The sequence below is a fragment of the Pollicipes pollicipes genome, unplaced genomic scaffold (assembly GCF_011947565.3).
Source record: "Pollicipes pollicipes isolate AB1234 unplaced genomic scaffold, Ppol_2.1 Scaffold_5222;HRSCAF=6170_pilon_pilon_pilon, whole genome shotgun sequence".
Taxonomy (NCBI): Eukaryota; Metazoa; Arthropoda; class Thecostraca; order Pollicipedomorpha; family Pollicipedidae; genus Pollicipes; species Pollicipes pollicipes.
Genome location: NW_023596641.1, coordinates 44098 through 62681, shown reverse-complemented (window position 1 = coordinate 62681; position 18584 = coordinate 44098). Strand labels below are relative to the sequence as shown.

Below are 18584 nucleotides of genomic sequence, written 5' to 3'. Positions count from 1 at the left end.
TTTGCTTTTAATACTTTCGGAAGTGTCATTTTACAAGCCCCCACTTAGCTCCCACCCCCACCCCAACTCAGCTTCCATTCGCCTCAATTTGAGAAAAGAAAGGCCCAAATCCGGATAGGAGCAAGTTTGTTGGTGTTTTTCGGGTATGTTGAGGAATTTCTTGCTTTCCAGCCACTCTTCCTCAATCATTTTGGAACTACGCCCCTGTACTCGGTCAGTTCCCAGTGTGAGAGCCAGCGATGATTTTGCGGATCTATTTGCCCGATCACGCCACTTCCTGCCCGCGCGCATTCCCCAATCCATCCGTAGTGCGTCAGGTAGAAGTTTTAGATTCTTTGCACCAAGCCCGTGGTGTATTCTCGAGTGGCCGTAACACAAATGTTTGGAAATGTCACCACCCTAAAATCAGAGGCATCAAAGTTGCAATTCTGGCGCGGCGGCGACAAATATCTATGCTATTGGCACACAGCCAAGGCTATCTAACGCTGCAGCGCTGCTCCCGTTCAGGTGCAGCGTGCGGGGAATCTGCTGGTTCAGTGCGCGCAAGCTATATTTACCGGCCTTTGATCCTTCAGTCATCTGGTCCCTGATCTTCACTGCCCCACAATGGCGCTTCACCTGCAGCAGCAGTACCCCCCATCTTGAAGCCCATCCAGCATTTCTTGAAGGTTGCCGCTGAACATGAGCGGCGGGATCCAGTTGTTACTTACTGGAGTAAGTTGTTGTGGGCTATCATTTATTTACTTCATTTTACAGGAACACATTGTACATCAATTGCTGTTGTATAAGAGGAAACATAAGAAACAGTAGAAAATAGTAACTTTGATCATACCTTGAAGATGAAATGATTTTGAAAATAATAGTATAGTCATGGTAAGATGCTTCTGTATGGTGCCAATGTAGAATATTATGGACTAGCAACATTTGTGCAGTACAGGAAATGCATTATGGATGTTTGCACAGTCACACAATCCAGTCTGCCAGCTACAGCAAACAAAATGAGATGTTTGGGGCAGGCAGAACCCTGTCCCAAATGGGTAGTAATTACCTTTTTGTGACAAGTTTTGCTAACATCACTGGCCTCAAGTGTGATCCGCCTGTTTTGTATTTCATAGAAGTGTTATGATGCCCCATAATACTCAAGTTAAAATACTTCTCTGCCACAAAATTTTGGTAAAGCACCCCAAATAAGAATTAGTGTCCCACTTCTGTCCAAACAAGATCTGGTCACAGTGACCATGGATGCCAGCTGGAAAGCAATATTTATTTTTTCACAAAATTGAATAAACATAGGGCAAAAATCAAGCCTAACAATCTGCTGCATTCAGCTATTGCAAGTGACAGTCACATATGTGTCTCAGAATCAGGGATGAGGATCATATGAATGTGTACAGCATGAAGTATATCAAATCATCCATGATGTCACAGGGGATATTAAGTAAATATGCTACATAACCAATGCAATGTAACATAGCAAACCTAACCTAACCTAGCCTAACCTAATCTAACAATGATCGACACCTGAACAATGACTGCCCTTTGATGCATCAGTTTTATGAGGACCAGTTTTGACACTCATGTGACCTATCTTGTTGTTTTCCCAATGATTTCACAAATGATTTGAAAGAGGTAACCCTGAACACACCAGTTGAGATGGTTTGTAACCAGGTGAACGTGTTTTGTTTCAAGAACGAGATAATATAGAATTAGTTGTGAAGCTAGGTGAAAATCAATGTTTTCTGTTTAAAGAAGGTGATTGTATGGAATCAGTTATTGTAAAGCTAGGTGAAAATCCTCACTTTGATCTAGTTTATAACAGCTATCTGTACCGTGGTGCTCATTCAAAGTCAACACAAAGCACAACCATGTCTTGTAATGTTCCATGCTGAATTTGTTTCATGTAAGGATGTGGCTTACATTTTGTACATGCTCTATGGATTCAATTCTATATTCTCCCCATTTCTTAAAAAAGTAATGTGCCTTGTTTTGTCCAGCCTAACCTGCTTAGTGTGGTTACTAACCGGTTTTAACATGATTATCACTTAACCATTCTTGGTTAATGACATTTTAACCCACAATTTTGCATTTCAGGAATCACTGGGTGTCAGTTAAAACAAACAAGAGATCATTTATTTTTAGAGGGGGCATCAGGTCTCATCTGTTCTACAGCTACCATGGCTTTTGAAGATTTTACATTTCATATTGGATTGGCTACCTTTTTGTTTCTGTATCAGATGCATCTTGAGTTTATATGTTACAATGTTATGTGGATTTTTGCCCAAATATATCACATTGTGCTTTGTTGGCCTGTACCTGCTTTTGTAAATGTGTTTAAAAATAACTGCAGCTTTTTGTATTTCTCTTTGTGCTGCTATTAATATCAATCCTCCACATTTGATCCCCAGGTTTATTGATCAAAGTTTCCATGCTGTCATTTCAGGTCGCCTGTATGCCTTGCAGAATGGCCTACAGATTGACAAATCAGCAGAATCATTGGCCATCCTTCTTCCCCTGATGGACTGGTTGGAAAATGCAAAGAAGGTCTGATTAGTTATATGTAAAATATCTATCATCTGTGATTGTGTTGTGGTTTGATTTGTCCCTTATCCATCAGACAGTTCTTTCCAAAACAGCTGTCATAAACTTTTGAGATTTTTTTTAGATGACACTTGGTACTGTGTAACCTGTAACCATTTCTCCAAATGTAATATTGCAGTCACAACTGGCAAACATTTACCATGAATGTCATCTAATGTGGCTTGAATGGGTTATGCCCTTTTTTGTATGATATGTGGTGTAACCCTCAATGAAGTCCAATGATGTGAATAGAACAGTATCAAAGTTGGTAGCTGAATTTCCATGTGCCGTATGTTCCACCAGTCTTTTTTATGCCATTGTCCTTGTAACCGTGTGTATGATATTCCAATGCACAGAGTGGTGCCAGTGAGGAAGCCATCACCAATGATGTAGTGGCCCAGGCCCACATGGAAAACTGCGGCAACCGACTTTTCCTCTGGGCGGACAAGGAGGACCGTGCTGCCCACTTCAACAAGTTAGTCAAGCGGTGGAAGGGTGTGGTGCATCTCATGTGATAACACATCGCATGCTTTGTGTTTATGCAGTAACACTTATCTCTGTCATCACCTGTGTCACATGACCTGGCACACTAAGCAGCCACTGGACTCAGTCTGCATTTTAATGAAGCTTGTTCTCATTTAACATGATTGTGTGATCAGCTCGTACCTATGCGTAGTATGACCAGTCAGATGTTGGAGCTTTGTAAGACATTTTCAGATGTGGCGGTCACACCGCATTTCTGTTCAGTGCAGTACTCGTTTGAACAAGTACTTTTTACTTCACTCTGAGGAACCGAGCCGGTTCCGGTCGTCACCTTGTCGCGATCCGTGTGGCTGGGACGCGGCTGGCTCCGTGCAGCCACGTGACGTCTGAGCTCACCATGTCACGTGACCCGGTCAGTGATGACGTCACCGCCGCCCCGTCGCCAGGAACGTGGTCAAGGCGTTCTACACGGCCGGCGTCATCTATGACGTGTGCGAGACGTTCGGTGAGCTGTCCGTGGAGGTGCAGGAGCAGCGCAAATACGCCAAGTGGAAGGCGGCCTACATTCACAGCTGTCTGAAGAAAGGGGAGACTCCACAGCCCGGCCCGGTCGGAGGCGACGACGGTGCGTGCGCGGGTGCGCGCACCCGCATACACACGTACACTCACACAAACACAGGCAACCACAATTTAGCGCGTAGCGGCCGTCAGTGATCGTTTTTCACGGCGGGGTTTATGCACGGGCCATATTGGAGTGGACTAGGGATACGCTTTTATTATTTTGCTGAGACCTGGTTGGTGTGTTGACAAACAAATGTGGATCAGAGGACATATCCAAACCTGGCTACGGGCGTTTTGTTAAGCCTACCCAAGCCAAGACCTTTGGGACTACAAGATTGTTTAACATATGGTTACATGACTACACTGTATGTACGCATTAGTCTAGAATGCCTGGTTTTGTTGGTCACTTTTTGGCTAAGCATCTGAATCGCTTGCATATTATTTTGCAGTGTGGTACCTCATTTGACAGCATAATGAGCCATCGGCAGGTTTTATCCACCGACGTGCACGGTTCATTATGTATTTCAGTACCGAGTTCCTGGCTTGCGGTCCCACTCCCTGCCTGCAGCCCAGCAATTACGCGGCGTATCGACGCTCAGGCGCGCACTGAATGCCAAATGTGATGTATGCGCTGTGTTTCAGAGGAGGATCTGACGGGAGACGTGTCAATGCCGGTCCCGCAGCAGCCGCACCAGCCCGGACCGGGTCCCTCGGGGCCCAACGTCATGGGATTTCAGCCGCCTCCGCCGGCGGCCAGCCATCACCAGCCGCCGCCGGCGGCGCCCGCCAGCCCGTACCAGCCAGCCCCAGCCGCGGCCAGCTCGTACCAGCCGCCGGCGCCGGCGCCGGCCGCCAGCAGCGGCTCCTCCGTGTCACTCAATTTCGACCAGATCGCCAAGGCGCAGAAGTACAGCAAGCTGGCTTACAGCGCGCTGAACTACGAGGACGTGCCGACGGCCGTCGTCAACCTGCAGAAGGCGCTGCACCTGCTGCAGACCGGCGTCGACGCGTAGGGGCGGCGGGCAGACCGCCGGCCGTGGACAGGTGGGGTAGCGAGCAGGCGGGCCGCGGACACCGGATCGACTCACGCGGAGAGGTCTGGTGGGACTGCAATGTGCTGGGACACATTCCCAGGGTGGAGATGAGAAACCAGCTGCTGGTGTTGTGTGAATGCTTGTTTTCGCGGATTTCATCAGTGTCGTTGTCTTGCACGTTAACTCGCGTTAGCTTTACGGACCTAGTGCGCGAAGCGAAGACTAGTTGCGGCGTCATATGTAGTCCTTGGGGCAAATATCTGCTGGGGGCATGTCGCGTTATCTTGTGCATTAGCTCCTGCTAGCCTCACAGACGTAGCGCGATAGGTGACGATGGCTTGCAGTGTCATACAGCGTCGTGTGTATTCCCTGGTGGGAGTTGTCTATTGCAGCGTGGCGCGTTGTCCGGCATGGAAGGCTTTTATGGACCTTATCTACGTGGGGTTCACTTTGATCCTACTGTAGACGTGCCAGTGTGAAATGACACCCTCTTGCTAACTTTTGATATAAGAATGTCCGTGCAACGTGGGCGGTGAATGGTCCAGACTGGAATATCTGAAATGTCATTTGCATAGAAGTTTGCTTCACACTTTGTTGAACAGAGCTGTGTGAACTCACTGCACACGTTAGGGTGCCCCGTGTCAGGCTGTGTGCTTCTCGCCTTCACATACGCCTGATTCGGTCGGGTTTGTGTCGATCAGGTGTTAGGGCGCCTGTTTTTGTTTCCTTCTTCAGTTGAATACAAGCACATAGCTCTACAACGGCAAGGCTATCGTGTTCTATTTGTCATCAACGCAAAACTGAAGTGCAGGTGTTTTTTTTTTGTAGTTTTTTTTCCGTGCCTTGTTCAGCAGGAGCATGAGCAGTTGGAGTTCCGTATCATTAAGGTCCTGCCAACCAGTAAGATCTTTCAGTCCTCGTCGCATGTGTTTTCTCGTTGTATGTTCCGGTAAACAACCGCAGTTTTTGCCTGCCTCTCTGCCAGTGGACCTCGTCTGAACGCGGAGCGGGCACCAGTGCGGTACTGAAATCGTGACAGGGGCACAACGCGGCGCTCCGCGTCGCGCCGGTGGGAACGCAATCGACTTAATCGCTGTGCAGCTCGCGCGCGCAGCCAAAGGGTCGCTCTAGCCAATATGTTCGGCTATCTCCATTTGAAATTGGCGTGTAGGAGAAAAATCGCAGTGTGCGAGGTGCCCACAATATGGTCAGTCGAATGCTCCATATATGAGCAATGCAAGTTAGAGATATATCATTACCGTCAAACCCGTTATCCCTCGTATTTTCAGTACGGTAGCCGTTGCTGTCTTGACACGGTGACGATACATTAAAAAAAAAATGGAGCCAAGCTAACACGCTCATTGGCTTTGGATCAGGATTTAAACCCAACTTAGTCTGGCCTGATGCTTCGAGTAGCGACAGCGAAGCTGATTGCTATTTGCTCCAGTCATCATCTAGCGTAGTTCATGGTGATAGCAATGCGTGCAATTGACAGTCGTCTCTGCGTTATTCGGTGTTAACACTGGGGTTTAAGAGTTGAAGTGTAAGGGTTGAAGGTTATCAGTCAACCTGCTATTAACGCACCCAACCCAATGCGTGAGGGAAAAGGGGAAACGTCTACAACTGCAGTCGGCCGGATTAAGAGTTAGCATGCTTCGATGCGTATCCAGGGCACGTAAATCACATGCGTCTTGATCCGGTATATATGTATCTAAACCCTGCGCGAATTCAGCGTGGTACTTTTCATGCTCGGGACACCATTCGCTCATTGGAGCCAACGTCCAATTCAGCAATAATGAGCCTGTGGCTCAAACCAAGACCAGCTTCACAAAACCATACACAAACACAAACCACAATTGCAATCGGGTTGTGAATTGTAATGTAGCTTTTTGAGAATTTATGCTCTACATATTTTTTATTCTTTCAATCTGGTATAAATGTGGAAGCGGAATAAATGTTGGCCAGTGTAACGCACTAAATACATTGGTGGGGTGCTATACCCTAGATAGCCTTGGATAGCACTAGAAGGTGGTTCTGTAGGGAACGGTCCTGTTTCCTGTATTCTCCGGCGACAGCGCTTTGCGTAAAATTGCTGTTTGCGCGAGGGTTGGATCTACCTCTTCATTGGGTATGTAAGTTCCCTTTTTACGTAGCCACTGGAAATTTGAGAAAACCCAGTAATGAGTGTCTGATAAAACAAAATGTGTAAAAAATTGGGCATAGGCTTGGGCTTGCGCTCAAAACACTGGATTACAGAGCAATGGTGCAAACATTTTTGAAACAAGTGTGGTCATCTTTGGAATAACATGAGTGCAGACAATTAAGTGTTAATCCCACTTAAAGCAATAATTTATCAATGTTACCCTTGGTCACTTGAAAACTTTTGCTGAATGTGAGATGCTGAACCATGTTTCAGGGACTGGTAGGTGAATACTTCCTAAATGTGTGTGACTAGTTGACTCAAGCAGTTCTAAAACAGACATGTGGTTCCCCAGTTTGCATGCTTTGGAAATAAAGCTGAACATAAACTGGCGAGTCACCCGATGCTTCTTTGCTGCTATGCTGGACCTTTGCTGAAAAATGCATCTCATGCTCAGTTTATGCACAGGGCGCAAGTGCTGGGCACTATATGTAACATTCAGCTTCCAAGAATGTTTACATAACTGGAAGTAATAATAACACAGAAAGTAGAACACATATGGTGTAATCCTAACAAAACTGACCCATTGTCATAAGCTACTTCTATTACATAGACATACTGGTCTGCAGGAACTTGGCAATAGCATACCCTTGGGCTAGATGTAAAGAATTGACAGGGATGTAGTTGACAGAATAAGTGAATGGAGATCAGTAGTAATGAGTGGCTAACCAGCCCCAAAGTGCACAACAAACAGCTTTCTCCCATGATTTAGCCACTTGCTTCTCAAAGTTATAGGGAGTTGGACCCATACTGAAAAATAAAATGCAGCCTGCATAAAATGATAAGGAGCCATCTTTAAATTGTGTCACAAATCTTTGACCATTTTTCAATCTTTCCTCCATCATGGTTGCATTGGTTATGGTGGCAACCCCCCCCCCCCCCCACTCCCTCAAGTTCTGCTATTAAATATAACACCTCCCAAAATGCCTGTGTGACCCTTAATTGAGCTAGAAGTGCAAATGGATCACAAGTATCTTCCCTTTCATGACCAGAGGCAGAGGCTTCTAGCTGAAAGAAATCAGTGTTTTTCAAGATTTTACCATGATTTGCATCTACTCCTGAATGTAACCTTACTCTATAAAGCCTACCCCTTCTTTCCTTGTTTCACTTCTGTAGTGTTCCTTGAAAAACTCCCTCTTCCAATTGTAACACAGCATAAATGTCCACAATGGCCCCATAAAACCCAATAGACCCTGCACATTGCTGTATTTGTACCTAGTGTGATGTGCATTGTAATGATTGCTCTGATAGCTGCTTTACAGTAAAGCCCTTGGACATAAAACAGACAAATTACAATCAGGTGTGTTGAATCCACATCTGCTTAAAACTGAAGCATTCTTTGGTTAGTTTGTATCCCCAGAATATTCAAAAGGCCCATGATTTTAGCATATGTCATACCTTGCAAACACAATAATGACAAGTTTCCAGTAAAATGCCCTCCATTTTCAGGCTGTGACACAGGAAGTAGTCCATTTAAGATTAAAATGACATCATTCAAATCCAGGTTAGTGATTCAAGATTTGCCAGGTGTGTTTCTATTTGCACATATGATGCATAATTTCTCTCTGAGTTTGCTATTACAATGCTGGTGTCATTCGGTGTTTAATTTCTGTTTTGCGGCACAACCAATGATGCTGAATGTTGGTAGAATGTGTATGACTTACTCCAATGAATTATATTGTTTAAAGTGTAAAGTCTCTGGTAATGAGCTTTCTGTCAATCATTGTGCGGCATAGTGGTCTGAACTCTATTGTTCAATTTGGCCTCAAAACTGCATTTAAGGTCCAGGTAATGTGTGTGGATACCAATCACATTTTAAGATCTGTTATCAAGCTTCTATTTTAGGCATGTTTGATGCCTGGCTCTGATAACTCAGTCTATGTTATTTTGCTATGCCAGTACTGTGGTGTAACTGTTACAACTGAAACAGGTTGAAGGAACTGGATGTTATGCTGGATGAGGACATCATATGTCTCAAGGAGCTCAGGAAATACTGTTTTCAAGGTGAGGTCCAATTTTTACCCAGGTTTTCTCAATAACTGCATGCAACACAACAGTCTGATCACATGTATTGTGTCATGACATGCAAGCATAACATATGTCACGATTGCTGGGAAATTATGTGGTTATCGTTTTGGTGCGCTGCATTGTTGTTGCTGTGGCTGTGGCAGTGTCGGTAACACCTCCGATGGCTGGGGGCAGTCATTCCCGTGGAGCAGGGTCTGGGTGAACTCTGCTAGCTGTTGCCGTGGCTGTGGCAGTATCGATAACACCTCCGATGGATGGAGGCAGGCATTCCGTGAAGCAGGGTCGGGGTGCAGGTTTTATCTCTGCTGGCTGTTACCGTGGCTGTGGTAGTGTCGGTAACACCTCCCACGGCAGGGGGTAGGCATTCCCGTGGAGCAGGGTCCGTATGCACTCTGCTAGCTGTTGCCGTGGCTGTGACAGTGTGGGTAACACCTCCGATGCTGGGCAGGCATTCCTGTGGAGCAGGGTCGGCGTGCGCTCTGCTGGAAGCTGCTACTCAACTACCTACCGCCGAGCCGCGCCGCCTGGGACGAGGCGCTCCGCGGACAGCGTGACACTTACCGGCGCTTTGTCCGTGAGTCTCCGGTCGGCCTGCTCAGCTCGTCACACGCTCGTGATACGGGCCGGTTGCGGTCTAGATAGCTGTACTGGAGGAAGGCGTCTGATATACAGTGTTGCGCTCAGGGGAGGCTGATGTGGCTACATCCTGGGGCTCACCTGGCTGCAGTGGTAACAAATGCGACACCAGGAGACTTACTGCGGAACATCCTGGGGACGGGGCAGATTTGGCTGCAGTGGCAGCAGATGTGACGCAAGTGGAAGTCAAGTGTGCCTTGCATCTGGTGCCCACCCGACTTCACTACAGCCACATTAGTTAATGGGATGACAGTGGTTTTGGTGCCTTTTGATTGTTTACTGCTGTCTTTTCAATGATGATCACTGAGTGTTGTATCTGCGCGGCGGTCAGGTGAGATGGTGGTGCGGCCGGGCGGGCGAGCGGACGGCAGCGTACCGTCGCGCGTTGACGTCACGGAGCGTGACCATCCGCTCAGCCTCGACCCCGACTCACAGTGGCAGGCCTTCTTCAAGGACAACGACGTGCTCGGACAGATCGACAAGGACGTCAGGTCAGTATGTACGCCAATGGACGCGCAACCGCGTGAAATGGCGCGCCTGACCATTTGGCCAGCAGCACGTGGCCACTTGTGGTCCCGTTCACTTTTTGTAGACGTCCGGAGTAAGGTTAACAATTGCAATTGATCTGTGGTCTTCCTTTTATGTATGACATAGTGTTGATGCAGTATTCGGCATATTGCACAGACTCATCCGGTCATTTGCTCTCTGCGCTTTGGTGGCTTTTCGTACGCGGAAAATCAGGCAGAGATCGCCGCAGGATCCTGTTGTATTTCGGCTTGGTCCAGTCTGTAACCAGCTGAGCAGCACACCCGGATCAGGAAGGGCTCGTCTCAGCACCGCCGATGCCCCTTACCGGATCACCGTCCTCTGCCGCAGGCGACTGTGCCCGGACATCTCTTTCTTCCAGCAGCCGACCGAGTACCCCTGCCGGGAGGTGGTCTGCGGCGACTACCACGAACGGCTGCACGAGCGCGTCGACCGTGTCTACCTCAGTTCGTCCAACGTGCGCCGCGTCGGGTTGGGCATGAACAAAGTAATAACGGCATGAAATCATGTCAGTCAATGTTTGCAATCGATCATCATGAAAACGGACCGTGTGACAACTACGGTAAAGACCACTTGGACATCTGATCGCGGCGATGTTTTGCTACTGAAATGCTTCAGTGACTAGTGAATATAGCCCGACATTGGTATGCTATGGTAGACAGGAAGTGACATGTGAAGAATAGGTATGTTTTCTGTTGCATTGAGTAGTGCCGTTTTATGTTTATTCATGGCTGTGTCCTACTTGTTATGCAATGTTTTCTGTCAACCCACTCGAACACGCAGCTTGGGATTTGGAGAAGGGAGGGGGGGGGGGGGGGGGGGGAGGGCGAAAACGATTACTTGTTTTTTTCTGTTCAGCTTTTATTTCTGCTTCAAACCAGTTCTAGAAAACCACAGATTTGGAATACAACAGGTGGGTGAATAGCCTAGTCCTTACAGGTCCCGGAATAAGACAGGCTACATACACGTTTTTGACTCAGTTTGAACATACATTTCCCCGTCACATGCGCAACTGTCATTGCGCCCGCCCGTCGTTTTGCTCCCAGATGGTTGACTCGAAGCTGCGCCCGTCGGACATGGACTACGTGCCGCTGCCGCTGGGTCAGGAGGCCCACTGGGAGGTGGTGGAGCGCGTGCTCTTCCTGTACGCGAAGCTCAACCCCGGCCAGAGCTACGTGCAGGGCATGAACGAGATTATCGGCCCCATCTACTACACGTTCGCCTCGGATCCCGACACGAAGTGGAGAGGTGAGCAGAGGGCACCGCCGAGCCGCCCAGCTCACCACCGCTGCCGCGTCAGGCCATCACACTTAGCTGGTAACACGCCTTTCAACTGTTGCAGTGATGCACTCGTCCTAAACATCGCTCATCAAACTACGGGACATTGTAGTATGCCCCTGAGTGACGGGCCTCCATGGATAAATTATTTTAAAGGACAATAGCATGGCAGCGAATGGAGTGGCGAGTCCCAAACGCTCTGTTTAAACACTCCTGGAACACCACTCACGGTTTATTCGTAGATTAACGTTGGTAGCCAAGGCGACGCAGGCGCCGAACACGCCTGTCGTAGACTGACCGTGGGCGTCGGGCCGGTGGCCCGCTCCTCCAGAGCACGCCGAGGCAGACACGTTCGGCGTGTTCACCAACCTGATGTCGGAGATCCGCGACTTCTTCATCAAGACGTTGGACGACTCGGAGTCGGGCATCAACTACCGGCTGCGGCTGCTGATGGAGCGGCTGCAGCAGCACGACCCGCACCTGGCCGTCCGGCTGCGCGTGCAGGAGCTGCGACCCCAGTACTTCGCCTTCCGGTGAGTCGCTCCACCTCGCGGCGGATTGAGGGGCGCTCAGGGGACACTTCGTGCTCGGCCGCGGAGATGGAGCTCCGGGGGCGCCAGTGGTCTGGGAACCCCTGCACATCTGGGAAGCCAGAAGTATGGGGTTCGATTCCCCGCGGTGCCCGCTTTTCCTGCCAGGGTGAGAGGCAGGCGGCGCCATATAGCCTGAGCAGCTGAGTGTGTCGTAAAGCCCCAATGACACACACGGAGGTGGAGCTCGCGCCGGATTCGCCGCCCGACGATGAAGCCGTCTGGAGCCCTCCCGTCCGAGTCGGAGCCAGGCGGTTCCCGTCGTCTGTGCGTTGGCACAGGGGGTTTAGCGGAGCCGTACCTGCGTGCCGGTCGGCCTGCCGCCACGGCGGGTCCCCAAAGCCGCACCGTGCCGCCGCGGCGGGTCTCTGAGGCGACGGCATGCGGGCTGCCTGCCCGCCTGCGGCAGCCAGCGACCGTCGGGTGCTGATCCGCAGCAAGCAGAACCGGACAGGGCGCGGATGTGGCCTCCTGGCTCGTGGTTCCCCGCCCCGCTGGGACCCGAGCGCGTGACGCCTCACGAGCTCGTCTGCCGTGTTCCGTGGCGCGTGGGCTTGCCGCGGCTCGCGGCGGCTCACCGGGCGTCCTGTGGAGGTATTTGACTCGACTCGCGCGGTCCGTCAGGTGGATGACATTACTCCTGTCGCAAGAGTTCACGTTGCCAGACGTCATCCGCATCTGGGACTCGCTCTTCGCCGACGAGAAGCGGTTCAACTTCCTCACAGAAGTCTGCTGCGCCATGATGGTGTGAGTTGATGTTCCAATGGCCTTCGCGCGTTAGCAGCAGAGTATCGTGTCCAACAGCATGTTTATCATGCATTGAAAACTATCCGATCTGTATACCCGACGAGGATTGTGATCTTCCTTAAGTAATGACCTTATTGTCCGTGTTATACGCGCTTGAAAACCTCCAGATGCTCCCGAGAGCAGCCTTTTTAACTGCCCCCCCCCCCCCCCCCCCCCGCCTGGCTGAGGCATCATCCGGAGACGGGCTTTCTCTTACGACTAGCGGCGTTTTCACGCGCCTGACCTGCAGCGGCAGCCACAGTGACATGACCGCGCCGCCGCGCCTCGCCAGCCTGATACGGGACCAGCTGATGTCGGGCGACTTCGCGCACAACATGAAGCTGCTGCAGAGCTACCCTCCCGTCGAGATCCGCACTGTGCTGGCGCGGGCCGAGACGCTCATGCACAGGTAGCCGGCGGTCAGGCGGCCGCGGCGGGGCCGCCGCGGGCGACGCCGGGCAGGTCGGTCCGGGGGCAAGCTTTTGTCAGGCCTTGTGCGGCCAGGCGCGAGTGAGAGCCGCCCCAGGCCCGCGTCAAATAACAGCTTAAGTAATGACATGGAGATTGCGACCTCCCCCGTCGTGGTAATATGATGTTTAATGCTCCGAATATCTACGTGTAGACAATGCCCGCATTGTCGAGGAGGTACAAGCTCCCCGTGGTGTTTGGTATCCGCCAAGTGTCTTGGGTGTGAAGGAATTTGCATGGAGGGGCATGTGAATTATTCTGTGATGAAGGGCGAATTCAAATGCGTGCATACCACTGACCACTGAGGAGCCCATTATGGTTGGAACGATCGACGGACGACGCTCATCTACTAGGTACTGTGACGATTAGCCGTACGAAAGCGCAAGCTCAGTGAAACGGAAGTGGTCGTGAGATATCGATGAAGTTGCAAATAACAGACCATTAATGTCACGCACTGTCATGTCTAGCTGCTTGGTATTGGAGCCTCCGCCACTATGCATATAGCCGAGGTGTTTTGTAAGGTCTCGGTATCTCCTCTGGCCCACGGACCGGGTACAGACAATGCTTAAACAAATGTGTGTACAGATCGCATAGTTTGCTACCGCGGATATTTTGCTTCAAAGTAAAACGCCTAGCTTTACGCCTCTTATCATGACATTGACGTGTCAGTGTACCGACTTATGATTCAGAGCCTGTGGGTATATTCTTACATACAGTGGTACAACATCTTGACTCGCCGTACACGTACTACGTCTTCGGAGGTGTGCGCGCGTGCCGCAATTCAGGCGCCGACCGCACGGCCGCTGTGCCGGCCGGCGGCCAGACGCAGCGTGTGTGTGGCGCCGCCGCGAGCCGCTGTGATATTGTGGACGGCGGACCGTGCCGAAACCGCGCCACTGTTGTACAACCCGGCTCTGGCGGCGCCGGCTGGTCGGGTGCCGCGTCTCGCAATACAGAGGGGGACGCAGGCTGCCGGTGGCGCCGCCCGGCGGCTGGGGAGGTCTGCGTATCGGGACGACGGAGTGCGGTCTCTGACCTCGGCCCGGGGCGGGGGCCGACTGCTGGCGGGGCAGGGCAGAGCGTGAAGGGTCGCTTCGGCTGGCAGTGTAGGGCGACAGGGCACGAGTCACGCGCGGCAGGGCTGGGCTCGATTCACGCAGATACAAATTATTCTACAAGATGTCACTTTCCAGTCCCAGGTGACTGACATTTAGCATGGGCCGGCCCCACACGTGGGAGGTCCAGTGTGCTGACCACTCGACCATTACCCCCTCCCCTACACACACAAGCGCAGATGTAATGTTTAAAATGTATTAACACGTCTCCAATGTAGCACCTTCAGCGGCGGGCAGCTGGTCAGCTCGGGTTAGACCATGGCTGAGAGGTCACCATGCGCCGACGGCCGGTCCGCCTGCCATGCGGGCAGGCTCCGGGAGGCCACCGGCCGGAAACGCCCATCCGCATCGCACGCGAGCGTGCGCGAGCGGCACAATTTTCGTGCTGCCTTACACTCGGTGCTCTCAAAACAGCACTTGGTACTTACATACTTGTTTCTGGCGAGGAATGATCGCGTGGCGTTACAATCCGGTTCGCCAGAGCGGGACGGCCCTGGAGAGACCCGCACCACCCGATGAGAAGCGGCGACGCACGAGGAACACGAATGAGAACACGAAGGTCATTCCACGGATCCCACCGAGGAGCAATGACATGTAGAACACACAACGGCAAGAACACACCACAGACCGACGAGAAGGAGCAGATAGCGGAGGCAGCCTGGCCGCTCTGGGTTCCCGGCCTGTGATGATTGTCGCATCAACCATCCAGCTTTCAAACGTCCAGGGGAGACGGTGTCATCAGCAAGCTTTCGTCGTAGCAAAGGTGACAGTCGAACGGGGCGTGGTAAATTGCCTGAAATAATGCCTGTACGGTTTAATTAACTAGTCAGTCGTGGAATCAATGACGCATATTGGGGTTAGGGAGATGATGATGCCTGGCCTATTAAGCTCTTCAAGCAAAAACAAACATCTTCCGTTCGTTGGATCACGGCCAAACAAAATCAAAACAACCGATGAAGGCGTGTTCAGCGCCGTCCGCCCAGCACAGCATCCCGCCACCAACCTCACCTGCGCGACGCGGCCAGCAAGCCGACGCTAACCGGACCCGGGTGTGTTTCCGCCGCCTGCCGCCGTCGACGAGTGGCGCTGGTCTCGGCCAGCAGGCGGGCCGGGCAGCGGGGGGCGCCGGCGCCCGGCCGGACCGGCGACCGGGCCGGCTGGGACGCCCTCTCCAGCCGCGCCACCCTCTGACGCGCCATCTGCTCCGCGTCGCGCCGCCTGCACACCACCGGCACGGCGCATCAGCTGAGCTGCTCAGGGGGCTGCAGGCGGGCCGGCAGCGCAGCTCAGCAGGCGGGCATCCAACAGCGGGAAACGGTGGGGAAAAGCCACGCGGTGTGAAATGGTGCAAGCGCCCATAGCTGTGGAATCGCTATGAATGAATTGACCTGAAGTGCCGCGGCAACGTAGTTGTCGGCGATCGGCATAACGTACGAAGCACAAGGACTTCTTTCAAACCCACTGCAAGCGAACGACTGTTTCAACGAAAGAGGCCGATGCAAAAGAAGCAAACAAGCAGCGTCCGAGCACAAACGAAGGAACAGGGAGCACGTACACCGAATGAGTAACGCGGTGAGGAAGGGGGGGGGGGGGGAGGCGTCACGGCGGCGCGGCGGTCTGCGGCTTGCCGTCCGAGCAGCGCCGCTCCTGACTGACCGGTAGACCTCCAGTGCCTTAGAGGCCAGCCGGCCGCGCAGCTGTCGCTGCTGCTGCTGCAGCTGCTGCTGACGTCGCTGGGCGTGCTGCTCCTCCTCTCGGCGCCGCTGCCGGTGCTCGGCAGCCGCCGCCCGCCGCTCGCGCTGTTCGCGCTCCCAGCGCAACCGCGCCGGCGCTGCCGGCGGAGGCGGCGGCGGCGGCGGAGGCGGGGCGCTCGCGGCGCGGGCCGGCCGGGCGCGGTTGCGCAGCCGGCGACGTATGGGGCGACCGCCGCTCTCGGCCGCGGGCGGCTGTGAGGGAGTTCAAGGCATTGTTGGAGGCGGCGCCGGCCACCCAAGCATGGCTTGAGTCAGGAACAGGCGTATTGGACGAGAACCAGGCGACTCCGCCTGCATGATAGGCAGGCCGAGTCGACACATCACATTTTGCTTTGTGACTCTGGCGATACAATCGGGGATAGTACTAGTGATAGATCTGTCCCCGACAAAACTGCGTTACTTCATAATGTTATTATCCAGTACGAACATTGAATAATACGCAGACCAGATGACACAGTTGGAAGCAGAGCGCGGAATCACGAAGATCACCGCACAGCACCCAAACGCAGCTCGCGATGGGCGCAGACTGGCACCGCAGATTGGCACGTACCCAGCATCGCCGGTGCGCAGCGTTTCATGCACGCAACCAATCCGGAATACCCACTCCGCTGCGGCGGAGCGTTTTGACGAGCCAGCACGCGTCCGGCAGGGAATTTGGCCGCCGGCCCGCTCCGCAGAGACGCCGCCGCTGACTGACCCGGGACTGGGGCTGGGGCTGAGGCTGAGGTTCGGTGTCGGCGGCGTGCGCCGTCTGCGCCCGCCGCGCCTCCCGCCAGCCGCGCACCGCCCGGCGACGCTCCTCGGCCAGCGACTGCAGCTGCTCGTGCCACTGCACGTGCTCCACGATCTCGGCCATGCTGCGGGCTGTGGACGGCGGGGGTCGGCGGCGCCGTCAGGACGTAGCCCGGTGACGGTTCCAGGCGGCGGCGCCGTCGGCCGGCACGCTCGGGCGTCGTGCCAGTCGCCACCGACGACCACCCGCAGCCCGCTATCAGTAACGTGGGCTGGCTGGTGGGCGCGTGGCGTACGAGGCGAAGGGTGGTGCGCTTAGGAAGGCGGGGGCGGGGGGGGGGGGACGTGCCTGTTGACTTTGGGACAGCGAGACATTCGGCGTAGTATCAACATCCTCGTCATGCAATGTTTGCTGGCCAAACTTTTGAATTGAGTGTCTGTTTCAGGCTACTCCGGTTATAGGTATGCGCTCATGAACACACACGAACAGACATGAAGCCTAAGCTGATTCTGACGGCGTGGTGGCCGACAGGAGCTGTCGGGGCTGTTCACTGACTGGGAATCTGCTGCGCCATGGCCTGGCACTGCCGCGCGACGCCGCGGTGGCGGGCGCGCAGCTTCAGGAACAGCGCGTGGTCGGTCTCGTCCCAGCCGCCGCTCAGGCCGCCGTGCTCCCGCAGGAAGGCGTCGTACGCCATCACCTGGAGAGGTGGCGGCACAGGGCGGCGGCTCAGACCTCAGTACCATACGGCCGCCCGGAGAGGCGGCAGGGTCAGGTCAGAGCATGACACAGTCACCTGGACAGGGAGCAGGTTCAGGTCAGAACACGACACAATCACCCGGAGAGACAGAAGGCTCAGGTCAGAATACGACAAGGTCACCTGGACAGGCAGCAGGTTCGGGCCAGAACACGACAAGGCCACCTGGACAGGCAGCAGGGTCAGGTCAGATCACGACAGTCGCCCACAGAGGCAGCGGGCTCAGGTCAGAACACGACACAGTCACCTGGACAGGCAGCAGGTTCATGTCAAAACAAGACACAATCACCCGGAGAGACAGAAGGCTGAGGTCAGAACACGACAAGGTCACCTGGACAGGCAGCAGGTTCAGGTCAGAACACGACAAGGTCACCTGGACAGGCAGCAGGTCCAGGTCAGAACAAGACACAGTAACCCAGAGAGGCCGCGGGTTAAAACAAGAACCTGAAGTCCATTGGAGACAACAGGTTCAGATCAGAAACCAAGAAACCTGGGCAGGCGGCAGATTCAAACCAGACCAGTTGCTCCCTGTTAATAAAAGGCGGCCTCCGATCATAGCAAGTTGTTTTGCATAAAGCGAGAGAGCGAAGCCCAGAGGATCTGACTTGCAGTGTGAACATGAGGGCCCCCTTAACGCGCCCCCATGCGTGGTCGACAGCCGTATCGCGGTGCTTCCATCCCACAGTTGGCGGCCGCCCTCCCCCCCCCCCCCCCCCCCCCCCCCCCCACCCCCCCCCCCCCCCCCCCCCCCCCCCCCCCCCCCCCCCCCCCCCCCCCCCCCCTCTCCTTCGCCAAGTCCGCTCCGACCTAGCGTCCGGGCCGTACCTCGGGCGGCGCGCTGTGACCCTGAGGCTGGGCGGGCCGCTCCGGCGGCCGCCTCGACCCGGACGGTGCCGTGGCCGGCCGCGCGCGGATCAGGCTCCAGCGGCGCACGCGGTCGCAGAGCGCGCCGACCCCGCCGCCGTCAGCTCGCGCTCCTCCTCATCCAGCTCACGCCGCCTGCCGGCCGCAGGGCGCGGGTCTGACACACACGACCAG

At 53.6% G+C, this 18584-nt stretch overlaps 2 protein-coding genes across 2 annotated transcripts; both read left to right on the top strand.

Moving 5' to 3' along the window:
- The first annotated feature begins 633 nt into the window (after positions 1–633).
- Positions 634–5402, top strand: LOC119101971 (vacuolar protein sorting-associated protein VTA1 homolog). The gene is made up of 5 exons (XM_037225377.1): positions 634–714; positions 2441–2541; positions 2934–3052; positions 3507–3685; positions 4264–5402. Exons 2-5 carry the CDS (start codon positions 2515–2517, stop codon positions 4632–4634), a joined length of 696 nt encoding a protein of 231 aa, XP_037081272.1. The 5' UTR covers positions 634–714; positions 2441–2514; the 3' UTR covers positions 4635–5402.
- Positions 5403–8338: 2936 nt separating this feature from the next.
- On the top strand, positions 8339–14133 carry LOC119101973 (TBC1 domain family member 13). Its single transcript, XM_037225379.1, has 9 exons — positions 8339–8359; positions 8786–8859; positions 9332–9457; positions 9851–10010; positions 10396–10552; positions 11112–11313; positions 11675–11876; positions 12558–12680; positions 13012–14133. The coding sequence occupies exons 1-9, from the start codon at positions 8340–8342 to the stop codon at positions 13130–13132; spliced, it is 1185 nt and encodes a 394-aa protein (XP_037081274.1). The 5' UTR covers position 8339; the 3' UTR covers positions 13133–14133.
- Positions 14134–18584: the final 4451 nt, after the last annotated feature.

Bases quoted from the DNA above. Each gene is read 5' to 3' on its own strand.
- LOC119101971 (XM_037225377.1), top strand. From the start codon at position 2,515: ATGGACTGGTTGGAAAATGCAAAGAAG. The intron at 2,542-2,933 runs GTCTGATTAGTT...TCCAATGCACAG, and splicing joins GGTTGGAAAATGCAAAGAAG to AGTGGTGCCAGTGAGGAAGC. The intron at 3,053-3,506 runs GTTAGTCAAGCG...CCCCGTCGCCAG, and splicing joins CGTGCTGCCCACTTCAACAA to GAACGTGGTCAAGGCGTTCT.
- LOC119101973 (XM_037225379.1), top strand. From the start codon at position 8,340: ATGACATCATTCAAATCCAG. The intron at 10,553-11,111 runs GTAATAACGGCA...TTTTGCTCCCAG, and splicing joins TCGGGTTGGGCATGAACAAA to ATGGTTGACTCGAAGCTGCG. The intron at 11,877-12,557 runs GTGAGTCGCTCC...GCGGTCCGTCAG, and splicing joins CCCCAGTACTTCGCCTTCCG to GTGGATGACATTACTCCTGT.